The sequence below is a fragment of the Pseudogymnoascus verrucosus genome, assembly GCF_001662655.1.
Source record: "Pseudogymnoascus verrucosus strain UAMH 10579 unplaced genomic scaffold scaffold_12, whole genome shotgun sequence".
NCBI classification, from domain to species: domain Eukaryota; kingdom Fungi; phylum Ascomycota; class Leotiomycetes; order Thelebolales; family Thelebolaceae; genus Pseudogymnoascus; species Pseudogymnoascus verrucosus.
The window spans coordinates 62363-82397 of record NW_017263663.1 but is presented as its reverse complement, the minus strand read 5'-3'; the positions used below and the strand labels follow the sequence as shown (position 1 = coordinate 82397).

At 47.9% G+C, this 20035-nt stretch overlaps 8 protein-coding genes across 8 annotated transcripts in view; 4 read left to right on the top strand and 4 right to left on the bottom strand.

Annotated features, from left to right (window-relative positions):
- Positions 1 to 1755: 1755 nt before the first annotated feature.
- VE01_03045 (uncharacterized protein) lies at positions 1756 to 3371 on the bottom strand (the record flags this gene model as incomplete). The annotated part of the gene is made up of 3 exons (XM_018272543.1): positions 1756 to 2185; positions 2928 to 3148; positions 3201 to 3371. 3 exons carry the CDS (start codon positions 3369 to 3371, stop codon positions 1756 to 1758), a joined length of 822 nt encoding a protein of 273 aa, XP_018132176.1.
- Positions 3372 to 4324: 953 nt separating this feature from the next.
- On the top strand, positions 4325 to 6011 carry VE01_03044 (uncharacterized protein). The gene is made up of 3 exons (XM_018272542.2): positions 4325 to 5230; positions 5301 to 5708; positions 5767 to 6011. Exons 1-3 carry the CDS (start codon positions 4869 to 4871, stop codon positions 5858 to 5860), a joined length of 864 nt encoding a protein of 287 aa, XP_018132079.2. The 5' UTR covers positions 4325 to 4868; the 3' UTR covers positions 5861 to 6011.
- A 1820-nt stretch (positions 6012 to 7831) lies between these two features.
- VE01_03043 (uncharacterized protein) lies at positions 7832 to 9013 on the bottom strand (the record flags this gene model as incomplete). The annotated part of the gene is made up of 1 exon (XM_018272541.1): positions 7832 to 9013. One exon carries the CDS (start codon positions 9011 to 9013, stop codon positions 7832 to 7834), a length of 1182 nt encoding a protein of 393 aa, XP_018132082.1.
- Positions 9014 to 10460: 1447 nt separating this feature from the next.
- On the top strand, positions 10461 to 11834 carry VE01_03042 (uncharacterized protein). Its single transcript, XM_018272540.2, has 2 exons — positions 10461 to 10576; positions 10636 to 11834. Exon 2 carries the CDS (start codon positions 11026 to 11028, stop codon positions 11566 to 11568), a length of 543 nt encoding a protein of 180 aa, XP_018132178.1. The 5' UTR covers positions 10461 to 10576; positions 10636 to 11025; the 3' UTR covers positions 11569 to 11834.
- On the bottom strand, positions 11728 to 15375 carry HDA1 (Histone deacetylase hda1). The gene is made up of 6 exons (XM_018272539.2): positions 15173 to 15375; positions 12984 to 14770; positions 12871 to 12934; positions 12724 to 12816; positions 12494 to 12674; positions 11728 to 12370 (listed from the first exon to the last, which is right to left on the bottom strand). The coding sequence occupies exons 2-6, from the start codon at positions 14603 to 14605 to the stop codon at positions 12078 to 12080; spliced, it is 2253 nt and encodes a 750-aa protein (XP_018132177.1). The 5' UTR covers positions 14606 to 14770; positions 15173 to 15375; the 3' UTR covers positions 11728 to 12077.
- Positions 15376 to 15867: 492 nt separating this feature from the next.
- On the top strand, positions 15868 to 18554 carry VE01_03040 (uncharacterized protein). Its single transcript, XM_018272538.2, has 2 exons — positions 15868 to 16363; positions 16425 to 18554. The coding sequence occupies exons 1-2, from the start codon at positions 16006 to 16008 to the stop codon at positions 17102 to 17104; spliced, it is 1038 nt and encodes a 345-aa protein (XP_018132081.1). The 5' UTR covers positions 15868 to 16005; the 3' UTR covers positions 17105 to 18554.
- Positions 17174 to 18612, bottom strand: VE01_03039 (uncharacterized protein). Its single transcript, XM_018272537.2, has 4 exons — positions 18017 to 18612; positions 17841 to 17963; positions 17502 to 17729; positions 17174 to 17440 (listed from the first exon to the last, which is right to left on the bottom strand). Exons 1-4 carry the CDS (start codon positions 18279 to 18281, stop codon positions 17259 to 17261), a joined length of 798 nt encoding a protein of 265 aa, XP_018132083.1. The 5' UTR covers positions 18282 to 18612; the 3' UTR covers positions 17174 to 17258.
- Positions 18613 to 19732: 1120 nt separating this feature from the next.
- The window catches only part of VE01_03038 (uncharacterized protein), a gene marked incomplete at its 5' end in the record, with an annotated part of 1373 nt that continues 1070 nt past the window's right edge, over positions 19733 to 20035 (top strand). The window contains 2 exons of the mRNA XM_018272536.2: positions 19733 to 19831; positions 19915 to 19983. Of these exons, the coding sequence (XP_018132084.1) occupies positions 19733 to 19831; positions 19915 to 19983 (168 nt within the window). The remainder of the gene's footprint in view (positions 19832 to 19914; positions 19984 to 20035) is intronic.

The following is a 20035-nucleotide window of genomic DNA, read 5'->3' as shown; positions in this document are numbered from 1 at the left end:
TATAAATAGCTACTATTACTTTAATTAATCTATTTCTAAATAATGTACATAGTGCCTTTAAAGCCTATATAAGTAGTATAACTTACTATAATTATAAGTAGCTCTTATATAATAAATAGAACCTAACTGCTTTTAAAGTACAGCTAATATCATAAATGGGCCTCTTTTTAATTCGAAAATCATAAATAGGCCTCTTTTTATATATAATATCATAAGTAGGCCTCTTTTTAATATAATATCAGGAATGGGCCTCTTTTTTTCTTATCGCTCACCGCCTATAACATATTACGCGAGTGAAAACTCTAACTGCCTCTATTTACATTTTATATTTTAGTATTCCTAGCCGTATATTACTATATCCTTACTCGTATAATGTCTACTCTAGTAATAGGCGATGTTTTCCCTTTAATGAAAGAAGCTAAGTGTAAAGCGTAAGCCTAGGGTCTCACAGGAGTCTAGGGAACCAGGTTAGGAGGCAGGATGGGTATCGTATTTAGTAAGCACAATAGGTCTACGTAGATATAGCGACTATTGACTAGAGTCCTCCCCTAAGGCTCTAGCCCCTAATATATCTTCCTATACCGTGAACCCTAATAACCGGGCTATACCTAAATGACAGCTCTACTGTAGGGCTACCTTTAGCGTAGCACCTTACGTGCTATCACGTAAGGACCGCCTTACACTAAGCTATCTATTACAGCTGCTTTTAAAGACAACGGGCAATCGTACTAGACTAAGACCTTAAAGCCAATGAGATTTGTCTTGAAATGCAAGACTGTTAAAGACTAAGAAGAAGGGGAGGAAGATATACTACACTATGAATTTAAGGTATAGTAAACATTATAGTAATCAATCTAGTGACTAACCTAGCCGCTATTTACGCTAAGCGTGTCACCATCTAAGCAAAGGACATGTAGCTTGTCCATCGCATACGCCTGCATATAACTAGATATGAATATCTAGGAAGATTGAAATGATGAACTTATAGAGGATTAGGAGTCTGAGAGTCTAGGAGCATAGGAATAGCTAGGACATCATAATACCCTTAGTCGTCTGCTATGTAAATTAAATTTGTAACTTCAATTAGAGCAGGAAATCAAAGTCAGCTAATGCTTAGTCATATAACTAGCAGAATAATTAGGCACGTGCGCGATAAGAAAAAAAGAGGCCCATTCCTGATATTGTATTAAAAAGAGGCCTACTTATGATATTATATATAAAAAGAGGCCTATTTATGATTTTCGAATTAAAAAGAGGCCCATTTATGATATTAGCTGTTTAAAGTAATATGTCGGCGATCTGGCTTTCGCCTTCGATGAGAACTAGGCCCATTATGCTCTAGGTGTGGGGGGTAGTTTGTGACTGTTTTTCCATCTTCTTTTACGTAGCAAGGTTTAAGTTAACACGATATTTGAATCTTTGACTTTTGTGGTTGCCTGGTAACGCCAGACCCATCGACAAGCAACGTTGGAGACCTGCAGTCACGCATCATTTCCTCGACGACGGTAGCGACATGTGCTTCAGCCAAAGTAACCGCGAGTGCCACTCTCACCGCTTCTACCAGTGGACAATCGGGAACGAACAGGAACTGATTTTGATAGGGGTTTGCTAGTCCACCGTTGCAGTCTGAGAAGCCATGGGCTGGCTTCTGGTGGTTGCTATCGCAAACGTGGTATGCCGTCTCCAAAACGACCCAGTCCTAATGCAACCGTATCTGAAATAGGAATGTTTAATTCCAAGGGCTCTGCACAGGGCTCACGGTCTTGGCGAAGCCTCTTCGGTTGCCGTATTGGTAGCTGGTGCTGTAGGGCTCGTCGAGGCCTTGCCGGCGGTTGGAGTCGTAGTGGCCGGGGCTACTGCCGATGATACCTCCGGCGCGTTTCTGCTGCGCCTTGTGCGACTAGAGAAGATCCTTGTCGCCAAACTATGCTGATTTCTTGGTCCCTCGTCGGCTGCTGTAGTGGAGCTAGGCTCTGTCTGTCGCTGTTGGTCAAATTCGCTGGCTAGCTGCCTCAGAATCGCCTTGCGTTCGTGGATAGGCGCGTGGCGCGTAGCTAGGATCCGCTGTACGCGGGAGTAGTGGGCATTTTCACCACCCCGTACAGCTGACGTCTCATCCGCTTCCGCGTCTGTTGGAGAGGGGGTCTCGTCGGTGTTGCTGCCCACAGGCTGAAGATCAACGCGGCTAGGGTATACTAGAGTGGACGTGAAACAATTGGTGGAGGCCGGCTACTTACCACAATGGGCATGTTCCGGAAACATTTAGCAGCCAAGGGTCAATACATACAGGATGATATTGATGGTTACAAGGTAAAACCCTGACATTCTCACCCTGTGTAAAATCCTCCGTGCATATAGAACATCCAAGGTGTTCGTCCGATAGCTCAGGCTCTGGTTATGATGTTGACCCGCGTTCATCGGATTCGGGGGTTGTTGCAATATCAGCTTCAACAGCGACCACATCCGGTTGTGGCCTAGCCTCTTGTTTGCTATCAGCAGTAGTAACATGAGCAGTTGATTGTGGTGTTTCGGCTGTTTCGGCTGAACGTGTGTCATCGAGTTCGGTATCCCGAAGCTCCGCCTCTGACGGGAGGGCGTCTCAAAACTTCAAAATCGGAAGGGTTTCGAGCATTGCTTTGGCAAGCCCTTTCGCTCGGCTTTGTCTTAAGCGACCGCGATGGCCAGTTCTAGGCCCATTCCGACTTGGATTGTTGTGGGCTCGCTAGGCTGCGATAATGAGGAACAGGACGAGCACTGTGATAATGCTAATAATAACGTACAGTGCGCTCATGCCAGCGGCTGAAGTTTGATTTTATGTGGACTGTGGCGCAATAATAGCTGGGGAAGATCGAATCGTTGCATTCGCTGATGTCGTAGATACGAGCATCCTCATAGTTTCTAATGAGACGTTCCTTAAAGTGAATTACTGTATGTATGGGCCGATGTCCTTAACTTCGCCATGAGCGGAAGCGAGGCTGTATAGAACGATGGCAGCGGGGTTATTAGGGATAATTGAGCCGACCACGGCGTCTTGAGTCATGGAGGAAGAGTTGTTGGAGTCGCATGATACCAAAGCTATATCGCCTTGATTGACAGTTCCTGCGATGTTCGTGCTCACTGGTTTGAAGCTTCCTTCGATAACAATATTCTATTACATCAGCTAACGTATGATGGAAATGATTTTATCAAGTTACACTCACATTGAGATTGATAGCACTAGAGCCCAAGCCTACTTGCATCGTCAAGGGTTCAGCCAGAGGATTTAGGATCCTTCCTGGAGTTTTCCATATCAACGTCAGTTGCGCAGCTTGCATTGGCAACGGGTCGTTCGAGCGGAAGATGTCCACAGCGCCGACCATCGAGGGGAACATGAGGAAGAGAAGATGGATAGCTATGGTGGACAAAGTAGTTTGGGTGCTCTCCCAGTGTCTTGTCTGTTTGTATTATGCTCAAGCCGCCTCTCATCTTTAGTACTATGATTCCTCACATCTGGGTGATTATCGTAGATCTTGGCGGTGAGATGGGGGATCCTATAGTTTCCGAGTGCCGAAGTTTGGTACTGTGCGGGAGTGTTGGTAGTGATGTGCCCCGAAGTGTGGAAGTGAAGTGAGCCCCCCATTAAGGAACCTTCCTTCCATCAGATCGATGCCCTTTCCCGCATGGGTCGCAAGCTCGCCCGTCTGACCGCGACACATGACTACAACCTGCGCTGCATAGTCGGGCACGCCATGCTCCTCGACGCCATCGCGCTCGAAGGCGAGCGCTGTAGCGAGGAGAAGACGACGGCGGCGGTGGGCGCTGCCGAAATGCCTCGGCGGTGAGAGCAGTATTTTAATTGCGATGAGGCTGCTAGGTAGTCTGACGAGGAAGGGCTGCGGACTTCATCCTTCGGGTGGCCTGTGGGCGGGACTCTGAATTATTGAGAACTTCGATATCTTGTAGATTGTGTGGGGAGAAATGAATGCTGGCCTAGGCTCAGGCTAGGTGATCTGCCGACTGGTAAGGGCTTACGTGCACATGAACGCAGTGCCGCCATATCCGCGACTTCCGATGCCGATAATGGAGTTTGCACCACATGTTGATGGTTTTCGTCGGTTTCGCCGTTCGCCCCCGCGGAAATGGGGAATCCTAACGTCGTATCGATGAAATCAGATGAGCAGGAAGGTTTTTGTTACATTTTGATGTGATCAAGCCCACGACCCACCTTCCTCCGGCCGGCCGAGAGAACTGGGTTTAGCTAGACGTGGCGATTGGTACTACTTGACACATGGCGTTTGGCCACAATCGTGGACCAGACATGAGGCCACCGCATCCCCAGACAACACAATCCAAAAGACTGCAGATCACCCATGCAAACAGTCACAGCGCCTAACTAGCGAGGATACAGGTTAGGGTGAACGCTAGGATAAACTTAAAATGAATTGCCAAGGCTCCCTTAAACGGTTGATGTAGCCGTTTTGAATGAGTAATCACGGACGATTACTCATTAACCGCTTATTATTCCTATTCTGTGCGGGGCGTGGGGAAGAATGGCGTTTCTCAGCCATGTCAACTATCACGACGAGGAGCTTGTTTGATGCACAACATATGGACTAGCGGCTTATGAGTTCCAGTAGCACCCTTAGTCTCCAACTCGAGCCCTTGTAACTATTCCTTTCATCCGCAACTGACGGGCTCTAATCCCCTCCCGACCGAGACTCACGTCCAATAAGAATCCATCTAGGAAAACCCTCGAACATGCATATATCTGTCACTCGCTGTCCACTGATTCAAACATCCGTGACTTTCCTGTCTCGCAGGGGACGATATCATCTTCTTCTCAGTTCGAGTTTATTTTTGCTGATCCTTTTGAGACTCGAAGCGACATTATGTCGATACACACAGACCAAGTGGTCGACGAGAAGGCTGCTGCCATCAGCAGCAGCACCAACTCTTCCACTGGCGATAAGATCAACGCATACGACTATGGTGGCAATCCCCTCCTGCACTCGCACACGGGTGACTCTGCCCGTCTGCCTGCCTTTGGAGGTGAATTCCAGCCAGGTCTTTACAGGCCGACTCCCAACCGCCAATTCGCCAACCCTGCTCCCCTTGGCCTCTGTGCTTTCGCGTTGACGACCTTTGTACTTTCCCTGATTAACATCAAAGTCCGAGGTGTCGCCGCGCCCAACATCATCGTCAGTCTCGCTTTCGGATATGGTGGCTTCGTTCAATTGTGCGCCGGCATGTGGTATGTACTTGTTTTCGAACCTATACCTTTCCCGCTCCCGTCGTCCATGCAGTTAATACGATTGTCACAGGGAGATGGCTGTCGGCAACACCTTCGGTGCTACTGCGCTCTCGTCTTACGGTGGATTCTGGATCTCGTTCGCTATTATCTTGACACCCGGTGGCTTTGCGATCGGCAGCGCCTACACGAACAAGGATGAGTTTAACCATGCGATCGGCTTCTATTTGGCTGGGTGGTTCATCTTCACCACTCTCCTGCTTATCTGCACAGTTCGTTCTACGCTTGCATTTTTCATGCTCTTCTTCACCCTGGATATTGCTTACCTCTGTCTCATGATCGGCCATCTACGATTGGTTCCTAACGCTGCCGGCACTGCTAACATCCCGCAACCTGGCCTCATCGTGGCTGGTGGTTACTTTGGATTGTTTGCTGCGTTTTTGGCATGGTATAATGCTCTGGCTGGTATCGCTGACACAAGGTATGTCAAGCCACGATTCAAAGATGGTTGGAGCAGTAATGCTAACTCAGATTACCAGCAACTCTTTCTTCGTCGTCCCAGTCGCCCACTTCCCATGGTCCGACAAGGGCCGCGAGGCCCGCGTGACGAAGACCGAGCGCGAGACTGTCTAAAGCGCGTTTCAAGACATTTATAGAACGGGTATCGCCCGATAGTATACGGTTTGGATGTACACTGGGAGATTCTAAGCGATCACGGTGGTTGTGCAGATTTGCAAAGTCCTTATAATATCCAATCGAATATATATTGCCCCTTTGCGGCCCAGATTTCGGTATTCCGTGACGTTTTTTCTTGCGTTCCTGTTAACGCGCGGCCGTGGCAACGTTATCAATCATTGCATGCGAGAGCTCGATGTTCCAAATGTCACTTTCATTATTAACACTGACTGCAGTGGTTTTTTGAAGTGGCCGCAGCGATATGGAACCTCGTAGCTGTTCCTGAGAAAGAAGTCCTGGGTAACAGCTGTGGATATACTGCGTGCTTTAAATTGAAAAATGAAATCGATGGCCACTTAAAAAAAGCTGCTGAGGTCAATAAATACCAAGATGGAGTATCCAGTCTGATCTTATCGAATTTCGAGAGAATCCAATCCTAAAATGAAGCGAATAACATGTTTTTGCGATGAAGATGTCGGGAGGGTAGAAGGTCAAAGTGGCCGAGCTGAGGTCTCGGGATACTTTCTAACTCTCTAATCCTAATCGAAGGATAGGGTGGCAAGAAGGTCTAGTGGGATCATCGGATGATCCTATGGGTCAAATTGTAGGGATGTTAGCCATAAACTCTAATTGCATAATACAGTAGAACCTCCGTTATAACGATGTAATTTTAACTAGACTTTTTTATTGTTATAATTAAAATATCAGTATACTAGAAAACATGTGATTTAATTAAATAACTACATAATCTAACTATCTAGAGTACTCTACTACCTTAATGATATTACTAGAGCCTTAATATTAGTAGTAAGGCGCTCTAAGGCCCTAGAATATGATTTCCTAAGTGTATTTAATCCCTCTATATATTCTATAAGAACTTAAAGAGCTTAGTAGGCTTCTTATAGTGTTAGTAATAGCTGTTCTAGCTCTTCTTTATCTTTAGCTTTAGCTTTAGCTAATAGTAGGCCTAAATGCTCCTATATTACCTCTTATAGAATATCTGTAAGGGTTTGGTGGAAGTGTGCTACGGCCGCAGGCTCCGGTAACAGAAATGGTATTCAACAGACTAATCCCTGAGCCCTCCCTATAGGGGGCTCAGCTACTCTTATCTACTGCTTCGCAGTCGGGTCCCCGCCGACTCGGCGGCGGGTCGGTGGTACGTGCCACCCTCTTACTGGCTATAGGGCATAGGGCATGTGGGTGCATGGGCGCGACTGCCACGGGATGCCTAAGGCACCGGTCCCCTAGCCCTAGTCCCCGGGCCCGCGTCGCCCCCGAGTCGGGCCTCCTGCCGTACCCGTGACAATATCCTTATAAGTAGTTATATCCTCTTCTTCTCCCTCTTTAATAGGGTTTAAGAAGCTTATAAGTAATATAGTATTATAGATTTTACTAGCCTATATAACATCTTAGAATAGAGTATTAATATTCTTATATTATAGAATAGAAGTTAGCTAGGTAGTTATAATAAGAGTTAATTTAAGAAAGTAATTCTATATCATTTAATTTATAATATCTATATTCTAAGCTTAGAGAGTCTATTAAATTATATGTTAAACTATATTATAAAGTATAAAGAGGATCTTAGCTACTCTTAGTAAGTTATATATTTACTTACATACTTTATTCCTAATACTCTATATAATAATAGAAGAATAGTTCTAATCTTACTATATAAAGGATCTAACATTAGGCTTACTAGTCTTTAAAGATTAAGTAAAAGTCTAATATACTCTTTCCCTCTAGCTAATAGTTAAAAATCTTATTAATAACTATAAAGCTTAGCTTATCTATAAGTCTTAGTAGATCTAGTGTTAGTAGATTATATACTATCTAGATAGCGTTAACTCTAAGTTCCTTTAACGTCTCTAACTAACGCATGCTTACGTGGAGGTTCTAGGCAGCGCTAAGAGCTCTAAGGTCATGGTGCTAATTAACACCTTGTATATAGGTGTGTTCACCGTTAACAAATAGGCTGTTGTTTGCCTCAAAGTTAAGAGTACGAATACCGAAGGTTGTTTCGTATTCATCAAGCAGTCGATTTTCCAGGTCATACAACTCAGTAATGGCGATGTACAGATTCGGTTCCTGGGTGGGAGGAGGCCCCCAGAGCGAGGGGTTCTTGATCGTGATTGAAGTATTGGAAGCATGGGACTCCCCAGGGACTAAACGAAGGTTTTCAATAGGGAACGCGCCAACCTTTTGCCCAACCTTGCCATCTTTGTATTTGTAAACTTTAGTGATGACCTTGACAGGCTGATGCTGCGTAGTGTCCTTATTATCAATCGTGATGGAGAAATCAACAGTGGCGGATTTTGCTGACACATCCTTCGTCGAAATATGAGTACCATAGTGAGCGACGTGCGTTTTAGAAACCTTTATGACCCAGACGTCACGGTAGATGCCCGCCCCTGGATATAACCGAGAGAATTTCTTCGACTGAGGATTCTCTGCCCGGATTGCCAGGTGGTTCTCTTTTCCAAATTTCACGTATGGAGTGAGGTCAAGACGATAGGTAAGATACCCATTAGGCCATCCGCCGACCAAGTGGCCGTTAAGCCATACCATAGAAAACGCCATTGCTCCTTTAACGTCAAGGTAGATTGACTTATCTTTGTCGTTCTTCGTGAAAGACAGCTTCTGGCGGTACCAGCCGACGCCTCGAACTGGCAAGCTACCCATATCGCCAAGCACCTCCGAAGAGCCAACAAAGTCTCCCGTTATGGCCCAGTCATGAGGAACTGTGACTGAAGTCCAGTTCCTATCATCGAAGCCATCGGCTACATACTCAATGTCAACCTTGGGCTCAAAATCAGGCCTGTTGTAGTGTTGATCGGCGTCAGCAATGAACTCGTTTGCAACAGGAAGGACCCAATCTCGCAGCTCCTCCAAGTCCTCGCTTTCATTGTCAGGCCGCAAGCTGTAGGTCACGCCATCTGGCGTGGTAGGTGAATGCAAAAATTTCCAGCCAGAATGGAGTCGGGTCCGTTCACGAACAGTAGCACCAAGGCGTGTGTCAGCGCTGGCCTCTACACCATATTTCCCGTAGAAGGCGATAGAGCCCAAGAAAAGGAGCTGGGTGACATCTTGGATCAAAACCCTGAGACGCATTTACTGCTTGCTGTCACTGCAAGTAAACACAGAAGGATGGAACATGAAAGGCATGACCTTAGAAGAAAGCTTTGATAAATACTCATCACTTAGAGCATATGCTCAACAAGCGTAGGCTGGTGCTTCTCAGAGGTGCTACAGAGACGGCAAAATAGTGAGATAAAAACTAGAAATTCCACGAATGAACCGTCGCCAACAATTATCAAAGAGAATGAGTACGAAAGTGCTTCTTATTACTCTTTCTTCGACCCGGTCTCGTTTGTCTTTCTCCCGAGTCAAAGGAGTCTGATAGTGCATGTCGCATTGCTCTCTCGTATAACAGGCTTCGGCAATGGCTCTGAAAACTAGGTTGGTTCCGATTTCCCCGCTTCCCCACGTTGCTGTTGGCAAGAAACGGGCAATTAAATCCCTTTCTAGAAAGAGTAGCTTGAGGTTAAATGGATTCAGAGATCTTACATTGATCTGCCCAGATATGTCATGGTTACCCCGCAAGTTAACCCGCATTCCGGGGTTCGCGACTAATTACACCGAACCTATGGCTGCACCAATCTCGTCCATATTCTCGCCGATCATAGCATCTGTTTTCCTGAGTTACAAATGTCAGATCTAAAGAAAAGTAGCTCGATTATAGCATCTATTTCCTAGAGTTATAGCTGTAGGCTCTTGTGGAGAAAAGGCCTATCAATCAATTACAGTTTCTGTGCTGGGGTTAGATGCAACATCACATTCCTTTCAAGTATAAGCACTGCCATCCTATGGCAGTCCCACAGTAACTGCCCCCCTTTTCCTTCCACATCCACCAGCCCACAGCTTCTCTCACCCGCTGTCACTGCCATCTGACGCCCCCAACCCCGCAAGCTTGGTAAACGCCATTCCATCATTCCCCACCATCCCCGCCGCAAAGTATCGCATGTACAGTCACCATTACCGATCACAGATTGCACGATCATATCATGAGCCGAATTACCGCCTAGTCTCGAGAGGAGTAAACAGAAAAGGGTCTACCCGGTCCCAGTCGACGATACTGATTTGGTGTTATGCGTTGCTAAAGGTGTCCCATTGTTGGTGCCGCTGTCGCTACCCCTCCTCTTGTTCGTTCTCGACAACGGGAGCATCTATTCCTAGCTGTCCAGGGCGAGGCAAAATTTTTATAAGGAGACAAAAAAAATGACAAAAAAATGACAAAAACATACAACAGTGGGTATTCGCTGGTGGTCACCCACCCAACTACTAATCCACCGATCTCAAGCTTGTGTATGGCAGAGCGGACGGGATGCCCAATTCTCTTGAGTCTATGGTCGTATGTAACACTTATCCTCATGTCGAGTGCTATATGTAATACTACCCATGCCCTTTTTACCCATCCTAAGCGCCATCACAACTAAACGAGCAACCGCGCCGACAACACCACCACCGTCATCCCGTCTTCTTGGCGCCATGTGTTGCAAATTTGGCTCGGTTACGGCCAATTTAGTCGGGATCCACACGTTCGGTCAAATTACGCTTCGCACTCTTTAGGCGCAGAACAATGAGAGCTCAGAAGAACCGTATATCCGCAGTAGAGTCAGTCAATTGAATTCCCCCCCAACCATCTAATGCAGCGCACTAAAAACCGGTCCTAGTCCTCACTTTATTGACTCGGTGGGTTGCGTGGCCAGCTTGCGAAAGTGGACTGGTGATTTCAAAGCTCCACGTGACGTGCGAGTCAGTCCAGCCGCACGACTGACTCGCTTGCTGCACGACTGACTCGCTCGTCGCTGGACTGACTGACTTGCACGTCACGTGGAGTGCCACCCTTCCCCTCCTATTTATACCTCGGTACCCGTGGACAAATGGGTCCTACACATCAAGACTCTTGGTTACAGTATTGGCACAGTAGTAAAGTGTAATCTCGCAAACGTTTTAATGTATCATACTCTCAAAGCGGGTAAGTGTGCATACACGGAGCTATTCATGAAACTGAATGTTCAGACTCGAGCGAGCTTTTGCTCGATCACTTCAGCAGTGTGAACATGGCAGACGAACATGCTGCACATCTCAACGGAGAACTTAACATAGCGATCCGCCGCGTAGAAGGATTTGACCCAGCCAACGGAAACGGCTACGCGGCAGACGGCCAGGGCGGAGGACCTCACTATGCAGCCATTGCTAAACGGGACACACCGGACCTGGGGTTGGGAACGCTTATAGTGGCCGTGGTTGTAGTCCCTGTAGGATTGGCCGCTCTAGGCGTCGGCTGGGCACAATGTGTCATTAGTCGACACATGGAGGCTCGAGACAGGACTCGGTTTGAGACGGAGCAACGCATGGAGACTCGAGACAGGATTCGGTTTGAAAGGGAAATGGATGAATTCAATGTAGCCGCACGCACGAATCGGTATCGAAATCTTTCCTTCGCTCGGGAAACAGAGTCAAGCAATTCTGGCGCCGATTCTTTGTACACCAGAGCTGCGTCGGTGGATGTCACTGAAGGAGAGCGATATGTTTGGGAAGAGGTTGTCCTGGTGCAGGAAGGTCAGGAACAAGTGGAGGAAGGACCACCTACACACGCCTAGCAGCATGAACAACCTCGCATCATTGCTTCGCCCGCAGGGCAAGTACGCAGAGGCCGAGGCGATGCAGCAACGGGATATATAGTTAGAACAAAATATGCAATTTATATAAAATCTTAGCACATAACGTTACTTGAAGTATCGTTCGTAAGAAATGAGAAGCAGTATAGAAAAGAGAATTAGAACCTGTCTAAACGTACTAGAATAATAGCTAGCGCTCAGTCACTATTATATATCAAATGAAAAGAGCTGTTGCAGTTCTGCACCCTTACCGACCCCACCTCCAACCTCTCTTCCACTCTAATATATTGATATCTTATTTCCAGAAATTTCCAGGCTTTATCCACGTGAATAGAAGCTTTGTGTATATATGTATAGCAGACTATATATTACTGCCAAAGACTGCCAAAGGCCCGTTTATATTTATACGGCAGCATTGAATACAGTCCCATCATGCCCCACTGAAGCGACGTACTCTCCCTCTCATCTCAAATCTTCGCCCCCGAATCGCCCTATTCCTCTTCACCCTCCTCGCCCACACTCCCCAACAACCCCACTACCTCTGGCAAATGCGCCCGGAGCATATTGTTCAGCCCCTCTTCTCCGCTCTTCACGACGCGCCCGAACCGGCTCTTCGTCACTTTCCGCTCCAACTCCGGATCCGTCCAGCACAGGTGATCGGCTGCTACATACACGCGGGAATGCTTCTTGTACCAGTGCGCAAGACTGGCGTCTGTCTCGCTGCGAACGGGTCGCAGGGAGCCAGAGACAAAGGATACGACGAGGGGAACTTTGTGCTTGGACTCTGGGAGTAGAGTTAGTGTGTGGACATTTGGAGGGGAGGAGGGATGATCCAGGGGAGCGTTTGAAAGTATCCCAGGGCCCGCGAAACCAAAACCAAATAACAGAAACAAAAAAAAAACCTTACCTCTATTCACAAGCAGTTCTCTAACAGCACTGTAGGAATCTCCAACACCCATAAGCACGACGTGCTCCGAATCGTGGAGTTCAAGATAGTTATCCCATAGGTAGCACATGAGCTCCTTCATGCGCTCGCGATGCACCATCTCGGTTGGGCGCTCGATAAATCCTTCTTCTTCAATGTTCGCCTACTTATGTCAGCTTTATGGATGGGACTAGCTGGTGTGGGAGACAAACGTCTGTGTCTTCGATGTGCATGGGCATATTGACGTCAATGACCGCGTAGCCGTTGTTGTAGGCCCAGTCAATGTAGGCCATTACACCGTCGTTCTATGGCAAGTTAGTTCCACGGACACAGACTCCAGTAGAAGCAGTAGAATTTACCATCCGCGAATTATGTGGCTCAACGGAGTAGTCGATGGGATCAGAAATAGCCAGGAGTTCAGGTCTGTGACAATCATCAGCATGCTTTCGGAATCTTGACATACACAACTTACGGATCGTGAACGATAAGAAGAATCTTCTTTGCCGCCGGAAACTCGCTCGTGATCAGCACCTGGTACTCCAGCCCCTTGGCCAGTTTATCCCTCGTAACGTACATATCGACCATCTTGTACTTCTCTCGGAGGACCTTATATTGATATGCGCGGATAACAGCGTTAAACCTCGCCCCATCCGCGTCTTCCTCTTCTTTCACATTAATCTTCCCCGGCTGCATGCACTCCCAGAACGGCGCATGGGCTTCCTTAACTCGATGCAGGATCTTCAGCGCCTCCTTGTTGATCGGCGGCAACTCAATGCGGTCCGGCGGCTCTCCCATCAATGTTTTCGCCACGGCCAAAGCAGACCGCGAGATCGCTTTGAGATTGTACCCGCCCTCGAGACAGACGGCTACTTTTCCGCCAGCAAGCGACATCAACATATGGGTCATGTGCGCGTAACACGCAGGCGAAACAAAGCAGCTGCCCAGCTCATCGCCGTCCGCGGCGTCAAAGCCAGCAGCGACGATGACAAGGTCTGGGTTAAATTCCTGGGCGATGGGCATAACGATTTTCTGGAAGGCGCCGAGGTACTCACCGTCACCCATGCCCTGCGCGTGCCACGGGATGTTCACATTTCTCCCAGAGCCGGGGCCAGCACCAACGTTTCCTAGCCCTCCATCAGGCACTGATGGGTCATCAGGGAAGCCGGGGTAGAAAGTTCCGTCTTTGTACACGTGGAGTGATATATATAGAACATTCGGGTCGTCGTAGAATATATTCTGAATTCCGTTGCCGTGGTGTACGTCCCAATCAAGAATCAGGACTTTTCGACAGGTATCAGGGAAGTCGGCCTGGCAAACACGTGCCGCAACGGGAACGTTGTTAAACATACAGAATCCCAAAGCCTCATCACTCTCGGCGTGATGTCCAGGAGGTCGAATAACAGCAATTGCGTTCTTGACCGTGCCCGCCACAACGTTCTTGCAGGTCTCAATAGCACCACCAGCGGCAATCAGTGCGGCTTCATAAGTGTAATTCCCAACATATAGCGACTTTCGCCCTGTGTCCAGGGCCTTGCTCATAGCGCGCAGCTCATCCGATGACATGCCAGAGAGGTCAGAAACCCACTTGAAATGCAGTGGCGTATGAACCGTGCAGATCTCTGCTGGCGTGGCGCCCCTCGCTGCAATTCGATACATATACGCGGTTGGCGAATTCTTCAAGATTCCTGCAAGGTTCTCTTCCGGGCCAGTATAAACGAGTTTTGCTTCCTTGAATGCCCTCATTATTGATTGTATCCTCCTTGGATCCTCGGGGTGCGGCGGATCAACGGAGAAATCAGCATTTGCATGTAACTTCATCCGGTCGTCGTAGCAACATCCAGTGGGCAGGTGTTTCTTTCGCCCGGTAAACGTTAAGGCCTGCGAATCCACTGAATGTTCAGAAATATCTGACATATCTGCAGCATCTTCTTCTTCTTCTTCAAAATTTAGTTGCCCAATGCCGTCGCCATTCTCGGTGAGGCCATGCTCGATGATGTGCATATCCCTCGGGTCGATAAATCCATTCCCGCCATTTTCCACAACGCTCTCAGCCATGACAACATCGTTGCCATGTGCAGAATCCATCATCACCATATTCGGCTAGAATTTGCCGGTTCTTGGATGGATACCCGAACCAGAGGAATTCCCGACGCGACAGGTTGTAGCTCACAATTCATCTGCAACACCGACGAAAGGGGCCGAGGATGAAGGCAAGTAATTATGAGAGCACCGTGTCAGATACAGTGAGTTTAGGGTAGTCTATGGACGAGTTAGTACAGTAATTTTATCTCCTAACGAAAATAGACCAGCAAGAAATAGACCTTGAGAATCGCAGCCAACAGTGTTCTTTAGCTGTAGGTGTTGTATGAGATGAAGCAACATGCCAACAATCCGCAGCCACTTGACAGGTGATCTAGCCACAGAAGATGTTTGAAAGCAGATTTATTGCAGAAGAGCCTTGAGTTCAATATGACTCTACTGTGAAGCCAACAAAACGTGGAAGCTGTACAAATAAGAAGAATGTAGCGTAGATCGTAGATCGGTAACAAATGAGGTGAATATGCATAAATAAATGGGCAACACTAGTTGCTCATTTGATGAAGAAAATCTGAGCTCGGGCTATGGTATATAAAACGTTGCTAAGCTTCATATCAAACTCACCTGATTAAAGTTTCCCTGGATCAATCCACCAGCGCCGCTACGAACCACGCAAATAGACAGCTTTAGCGTAATTCAGATAGCGCCTAGGTAAGATTTTCTGACCAGCATAAAAGAGTGGTTATAATGAACCCATAGTCTATTAGATTTGCGTTATGGTCAGGAACGAAGGATCGCGGGTTTGAGTGTCGATGTTTAACTTTAAATGGTTGTTGCGCTGGCCTCGAATTGGCGATAGTCGATAGTTACGATAGCCGTCACCTAAATCACGTGATATTTCCTAATATATAAGGCAAGAAACAAATATATTGCCAAGCAAAGAATGTTGCTACAGTTACCACCATCTAAGGAAGGCTTCATTTGTAATAAATTGTGAAATATGCCTATGTTCTTATAATAAGTAGATGAAGTTTGTATTATAATTGATCTACTGCTGCACTAAATAAAGGAAGATTTACTGAACGGATATTAAATAAAAGTTTAAAGAATATATTTTAATTTACTTATAGACGTTTACTAAATAATTAATTTTCAACTTGGAAAATGCACATAAATATATTATAACTAAAATTTTACAATTTACAACGTTGATATCCTATGGATATGCATGCAACAGTATGAGAGTATTCAAGTATCAGTGTCTTGACCTATCACGATATTTATCCGCGTCACTGTTGACTACCCCGCCTCAAGTGATAGTCGCCACCCTTACTTTTCTCGCAACGCGCGCGCATCGACATACACGACCACTCACAATCAACAATAAAATATTTCTAATCATCTATAATTATCGAGGTGACATTCCTTCCATAATCACTGAACCTCGTATTGCTACTATGATCCCCCTCTCCACCGTCCGCGCCTCAAACGCCCACCTCCGCACTCTCCCCCCCATCACCGCCGTCTTCGCCGGCGCCACCAGCGGCCTCGGTGAATCTGCCCTTCGCGCCCTTGCCGGTAACAGCACCGCGCCTCGTGTCTACATTATTGGCCGCAGCGAACCGCGCGCCGCGGCTATCATCGCGGACTGCCTCGAGATTTGTCCGGAAGGGACATTCGTCTTCCTCAGCGCGGACTTGTCGCTATTGAAGAATGTGGATACAGTGTGTGCGGAGATACTAAAGAGGGAGGAGGGTGGGAAGCTCGATTTGCTATTTATGACCCATGGATATATCACTTTTGAAGGCAGGAGAGGTAAGTGCGAAGCCGCCTTCGACCCCACCCATCTCCAGAATCCATATTAACCCCTCTCTAGAAACACCCGAAGGCCTAGATGCTCTCATGGTTCTTCGCTACTACTCCCGCATCCGCCTCCTCACTCTCCTCCTCCCCCTCCTCCAGCGCGCCCCCTCCCCCCGTGCCGTCTCCGTCTTAGCACCAAACCACGAGCGAGGCGTCTACCCCGACGACCTCTCCCTCCGCGCCCATCACAGCGTGCTAAACCACCTTTCCCACGCCATCTTCATGATCACCTTCTCCTTTTTGCATATCGCCGCAGAGAACCCATCGTTGAGCTGCCTACACGTTCACCCCGGACTTGTGAAGACGCCGGAGTTCGAGCACGCCAGGTTCTCGCCATTCGTTAAGTGGCTGTTTCACTGGGTGGTGCTTCCGCTGCTGACACCGTTTCTGCTGGATCTGAAGGAGTCGGGGGAGAGGAACTTGTTTATGTCTACGTCGGCGATGTTTCGAGGGAGAGCGGGTGGAGATGGGGAGGCGGGCACTATGGTGCCAGTGGTGGAGGAAGAGGTGGCGACGGGGGTGAATGGACTGATTGGCGGTAGGGTGTATGCGGTGAATTGGAATGGAGAGGTATGTAAAGGGAGCGAGAAGTTTTATCGAGAATGGGGACTGAAGGGATTGGGGGATAAGGTGTGGGAGCATACCATGAAGGCCTTTGAGACGATTGAGAGGGGCGACGTGTTTGTGGATTGAGAAGAGGTTGTCGGAAGCAACTTGGACGACTTACCTTTATCTGGCGATATCGGGCACAGTTTCATAATACCCTCTTTGGCAAGACCCCCATCAATATTAATAGTAGTCTGTCAAATATGACTTATTATTGTTCAATTCTACGAAACCCGGAATATTACATCGGGTCATCGTTCGCTACCGCATTCTCCATCGCCCAGTCAAGCACATTATCGAACTTACGACACGTGTGCCACGTGCTGAAGTCGGGCCAGATGCCCTCATCCGTCATCTCGAACGTAATGAGCCCAACATCGCTCTGGCACATTAGGTTCATGCGCAACATCTCTAGGCAGTGATCTGTCGGCACGTTAGCAAGCAGCTACCAATTTCCGACGTTGGTATTGTAGGGAGCACAAACCGAGATGCATCCGTAGGCCATCAATCCCTTCCGAAAAGTCTCCACCGCGGCCCCCATAGTAGTCAATATGGGTAGCCTGGCGGAGCAGATTAAGGCAGTGAAGCTGGTGGAAGACTTCGAGGCCGACGCGGTAGCCTTCGATGCCTGTACGGGGGTCTGTCACTTTGAGGACGGTGGTTGGCTTATCGATTTTGCGGAGCTCGGCGGCGGAAATCATCTGGTCGCCGACTGTGCGAGTGTCAGTTTGATGCTTTCTAGAATGAAGGCTAAAATATCGATGAAGTAAGGGTGTAGTGATGGGATTTATCGAGGAATGGACATGTCCTATATGAAGCGTACCATTATATGAGATGACATCCCAAGCAGCGTCGACTTCAGGACCTTTGCCAATGTACGCCGATGTAGCATACATGCTGCCGTTGAACTTCATGTCTTCATATTCTATCACATGGGCCGCGGGAGCTATATACAGTCAGCCTGGGCACTCGAGGGGAACAAAGTTGACCAGCACTCACAGTATTCCGAGAACTCCTTCACAAACTTCGCAGTTGTTGGCGCTGAGAAGGTGATGCCCCGTAAGAAGATAGCCAGCGAGAATAAGAAAAATAGCGCGTGTGCTAACAGGAGCCATTTCGACTGTAGTACCGACTTGAGCTGCCGCCTCTCGGTGATTCTGTGGTCCTCTTCATAGGGAAGGAGCGTCGTGGAGGATGTGTCTGAGGGCGAGTATGATTCCTTCTCGTCGGCCAGCGACACCGGGTAGTATTTCACAGAAGCCATATTCAAAAAACAAAATTATACAAGAATAGAACAAGCACGTAGAGATCCAGCTCTGGTTGAAGGCTTTGGTGGAAGGGAAAAGAAGGAGATAAAGGAAACACAACAGCAAACAACAATAGAAATGAAGGTCAACTTGGAGATATTCAATATTTCCAGCGGGGGGGATTGGACATGGTCAAGGGAAATCGCAGATGCTTAGCACTCAGACGCCTACCTCGTGATGCCACTGCTCAAGCATCAGGGATGGCGGTTACGACGGCACCGAGTTCCAGGGGAGTCCTGTATCATGTTCGTTGGAGTATATACCAGAATATACCGAAATATATCAGAGTAGAACCACAATAGGCCCTTTGCGCATCGGAAATTGTCCTATTTGAGCAATTGCGTCGCCTCTTGGTTTGACGTTGTGGTCGATGATGCTCCAGATGTTTCGGAGCCAAGTCCCTTGGAGATCCCCTTTCCTCACAATTAAGCGATACCAAGACAAGTCGCGTCGCAGCTACCTTGCAATGTCTCCTTTTCCACCAATCGCAAAATTCATAAAAAGCACAAAGAGCACAAAAATCCATTTTTTATCTTTATGAGAGCCTCAATCACCGTCGCCCTGGGATTCTGATACTGGAACTCCGACACTTGGTGGAGAAGGGTGGGGAAAGTCTATGCGCGGCGGGCTCAAACATCACCAAACCATGCTACTTCGTACATCGCTCCACATACGGGCTCTCCCATACGGGCTATTCTCTATACAGACCCAGGAAACTTTCCCCGGACTGTGAAACTGCTCCAGCCAGCAGATAACCCTCCATTGGATGGCATCTTGGCACCACGCGCCGACGTGAGTTGTCTCGGCGCTGGTTTGTTTGAACCCCATCATTTATCCCACCAACGGCTGGCGGCAGACAGTGGGGTCTGGCCGATCTGTATCACTCGTGACTGCTGTTTATAGGGCACTCAAGCTTTCTCGACGCCATGGCGAAACCCGCCCTGGCCTGGAACACAGGCGAGGTCTGTCGCTTGCGGCTCATCTTTCCTCGACGGGCCATGATAGACTGCGGCATTTCTCACCCATGCGAGAATGCCACTACGAACATACTGGGAATACTCTCAAAAAGAGACATCAACGCTTGGGCACCTGGTGCAACGGTCTTGGAACACCTTCTGAGACTATCATGAACTCCACCATGGCCCGAACAACCTCCCTTTCCCCTTCCCCAGAGCGCCTCGCGAAGACTTAGCGTGTTTTCTCATCCCATCGACATCCAGTCTACGCGGGCCAAGGAATCAGTCATAAAGGACTCAAATCTGCTCTTGTATTCGTGCTCTCATCTGAATTCTCTCTCCATCAGCTTGACGCTTGTGCTTTGTTCTTTTCGCTTCTCTTTTCCCTTCCATTCCCTCTCTTCTTATTCGCTCAAAGCTGCTGGCCAGCCTTTCGTTTATATTTATTCAGCATGCATACCTCGACTCTTTTGGCATTTGGCCTTTTGGCGCTTGCCCCTCTCATCAACGGACAGGATGTGGCTAGCGGTGGCTTAGCTAGACGTCATATTGTATGTCTTCTTCATCCTTCATAATTACCTCATCTACAACTGAACTTGATCTCATTCATCCAACAAATACTAACACCTCACAGGGCGGTGGTGCAGTTATCGCTCGCGGTGTAGCCATTGACTTGGAGGCCCGTCACCACAAGGGAAAGAAGGTCCAAGCAGTTCAAGACCGCTCCCCAGAACCGCATCACAAGGGAAAGAAGG

What these genes read in the sequence shown, in the direction of transcription:
- VE01_03044 (XM_018272542.2), top strand. Translation starts at nt 4,869, where the DNA reads ATGTCGATACACACAGACCAAGTGGTCGACGAGAAGGCTGCTGCCATC. An exon ending in CAATTGTGCGCCGGCATGTG is followed by an intron (nt 5,231 to 5,300) that starts GTATGTACTTGT and finishes CGATTGTCACAG; the next exon opens with GGAGATGGCTGTCGGCAACA. An exon ending in GCTGGTATCGCTGACACAAG is followed by an intron (nt 5,709 to 5,766) that starts GTATGTCAAGCC and finishes TCAGATTACCAG; the next exon opens with CAACTCTTTCTTCGTCGTCC.
- VE01_03042 (XM_018272540.2), top strand. Translation starts at nt 11,026, where the DNA reads ATGGCAGACGAACATGCTGCACATCTCAACGGAGAACTTAACATAGCG.
- HDA1 (XM_018272539.2), bottom strand. Translation starts at nt 14,605, where the DNA reads ATGGTGATGATGGATTCTGCACATGGCAACGATGTTGTCATGGCTGAG. An exon ending in CTTCTTATCGTTCACGATCC is followed by an intron (nt 12,935 to 12,983) that starts GTAAGTTGTGTA and finishes TGATTGTCACAG; the next exon opens with ACCTGAACTCCTGGCTATTT. An exon ending in AGCCACATAATTCGCGGATG is followed by an intron (nt 12,817 to 12,870) that starts GTAAATTCTACT and finishes AACTTGCCATAG; the next exon opens with AACGACGGTGTAATGGCCTA.
- VE01_03040 (XM_018272538.2), top strand. Translation starts at nt 16,006, where the DNA reads ATGATCCCCCTCTCCACCGTCCGCGCCTCAAACGCCCACCTCCGCACT. An exon ending in CACTTTTGAAGGCAGGAGAG is followed by an intron (nt 16,364 to 16,424) that starts GTAAGTGCGAAG and finishes ACCCCTCTCTAG; the next exon opens with AAACACCCGAAGGCCTAGAT.
- VE01_03039 (XM_018272537.2), bottom strand. Translation starts at nt 18,281, where the DNA reads ATGGCTTCTGTGAAATACTACCCGGTGTCGCTGGCCGACGAGAAGGAA. An exon ending in GAAGGAGTTCTCGGAATACT is followed by an intron (nt 17,964 to 18,016) that starts GTGAGTGCTGGT and finishes GACTGTATATAG; the next exon opens with CTCCCGCGGCCCATGTGATA. An exon ending in TGGCCTACGGATGCATCTCG is followed by an intron (nt 17,441 to 17,501) that starts GTTTGTGCTCCC and finishes ACGTGCCGACAG; the next exon opens with ATCACTGCCTAGAGATGTTG.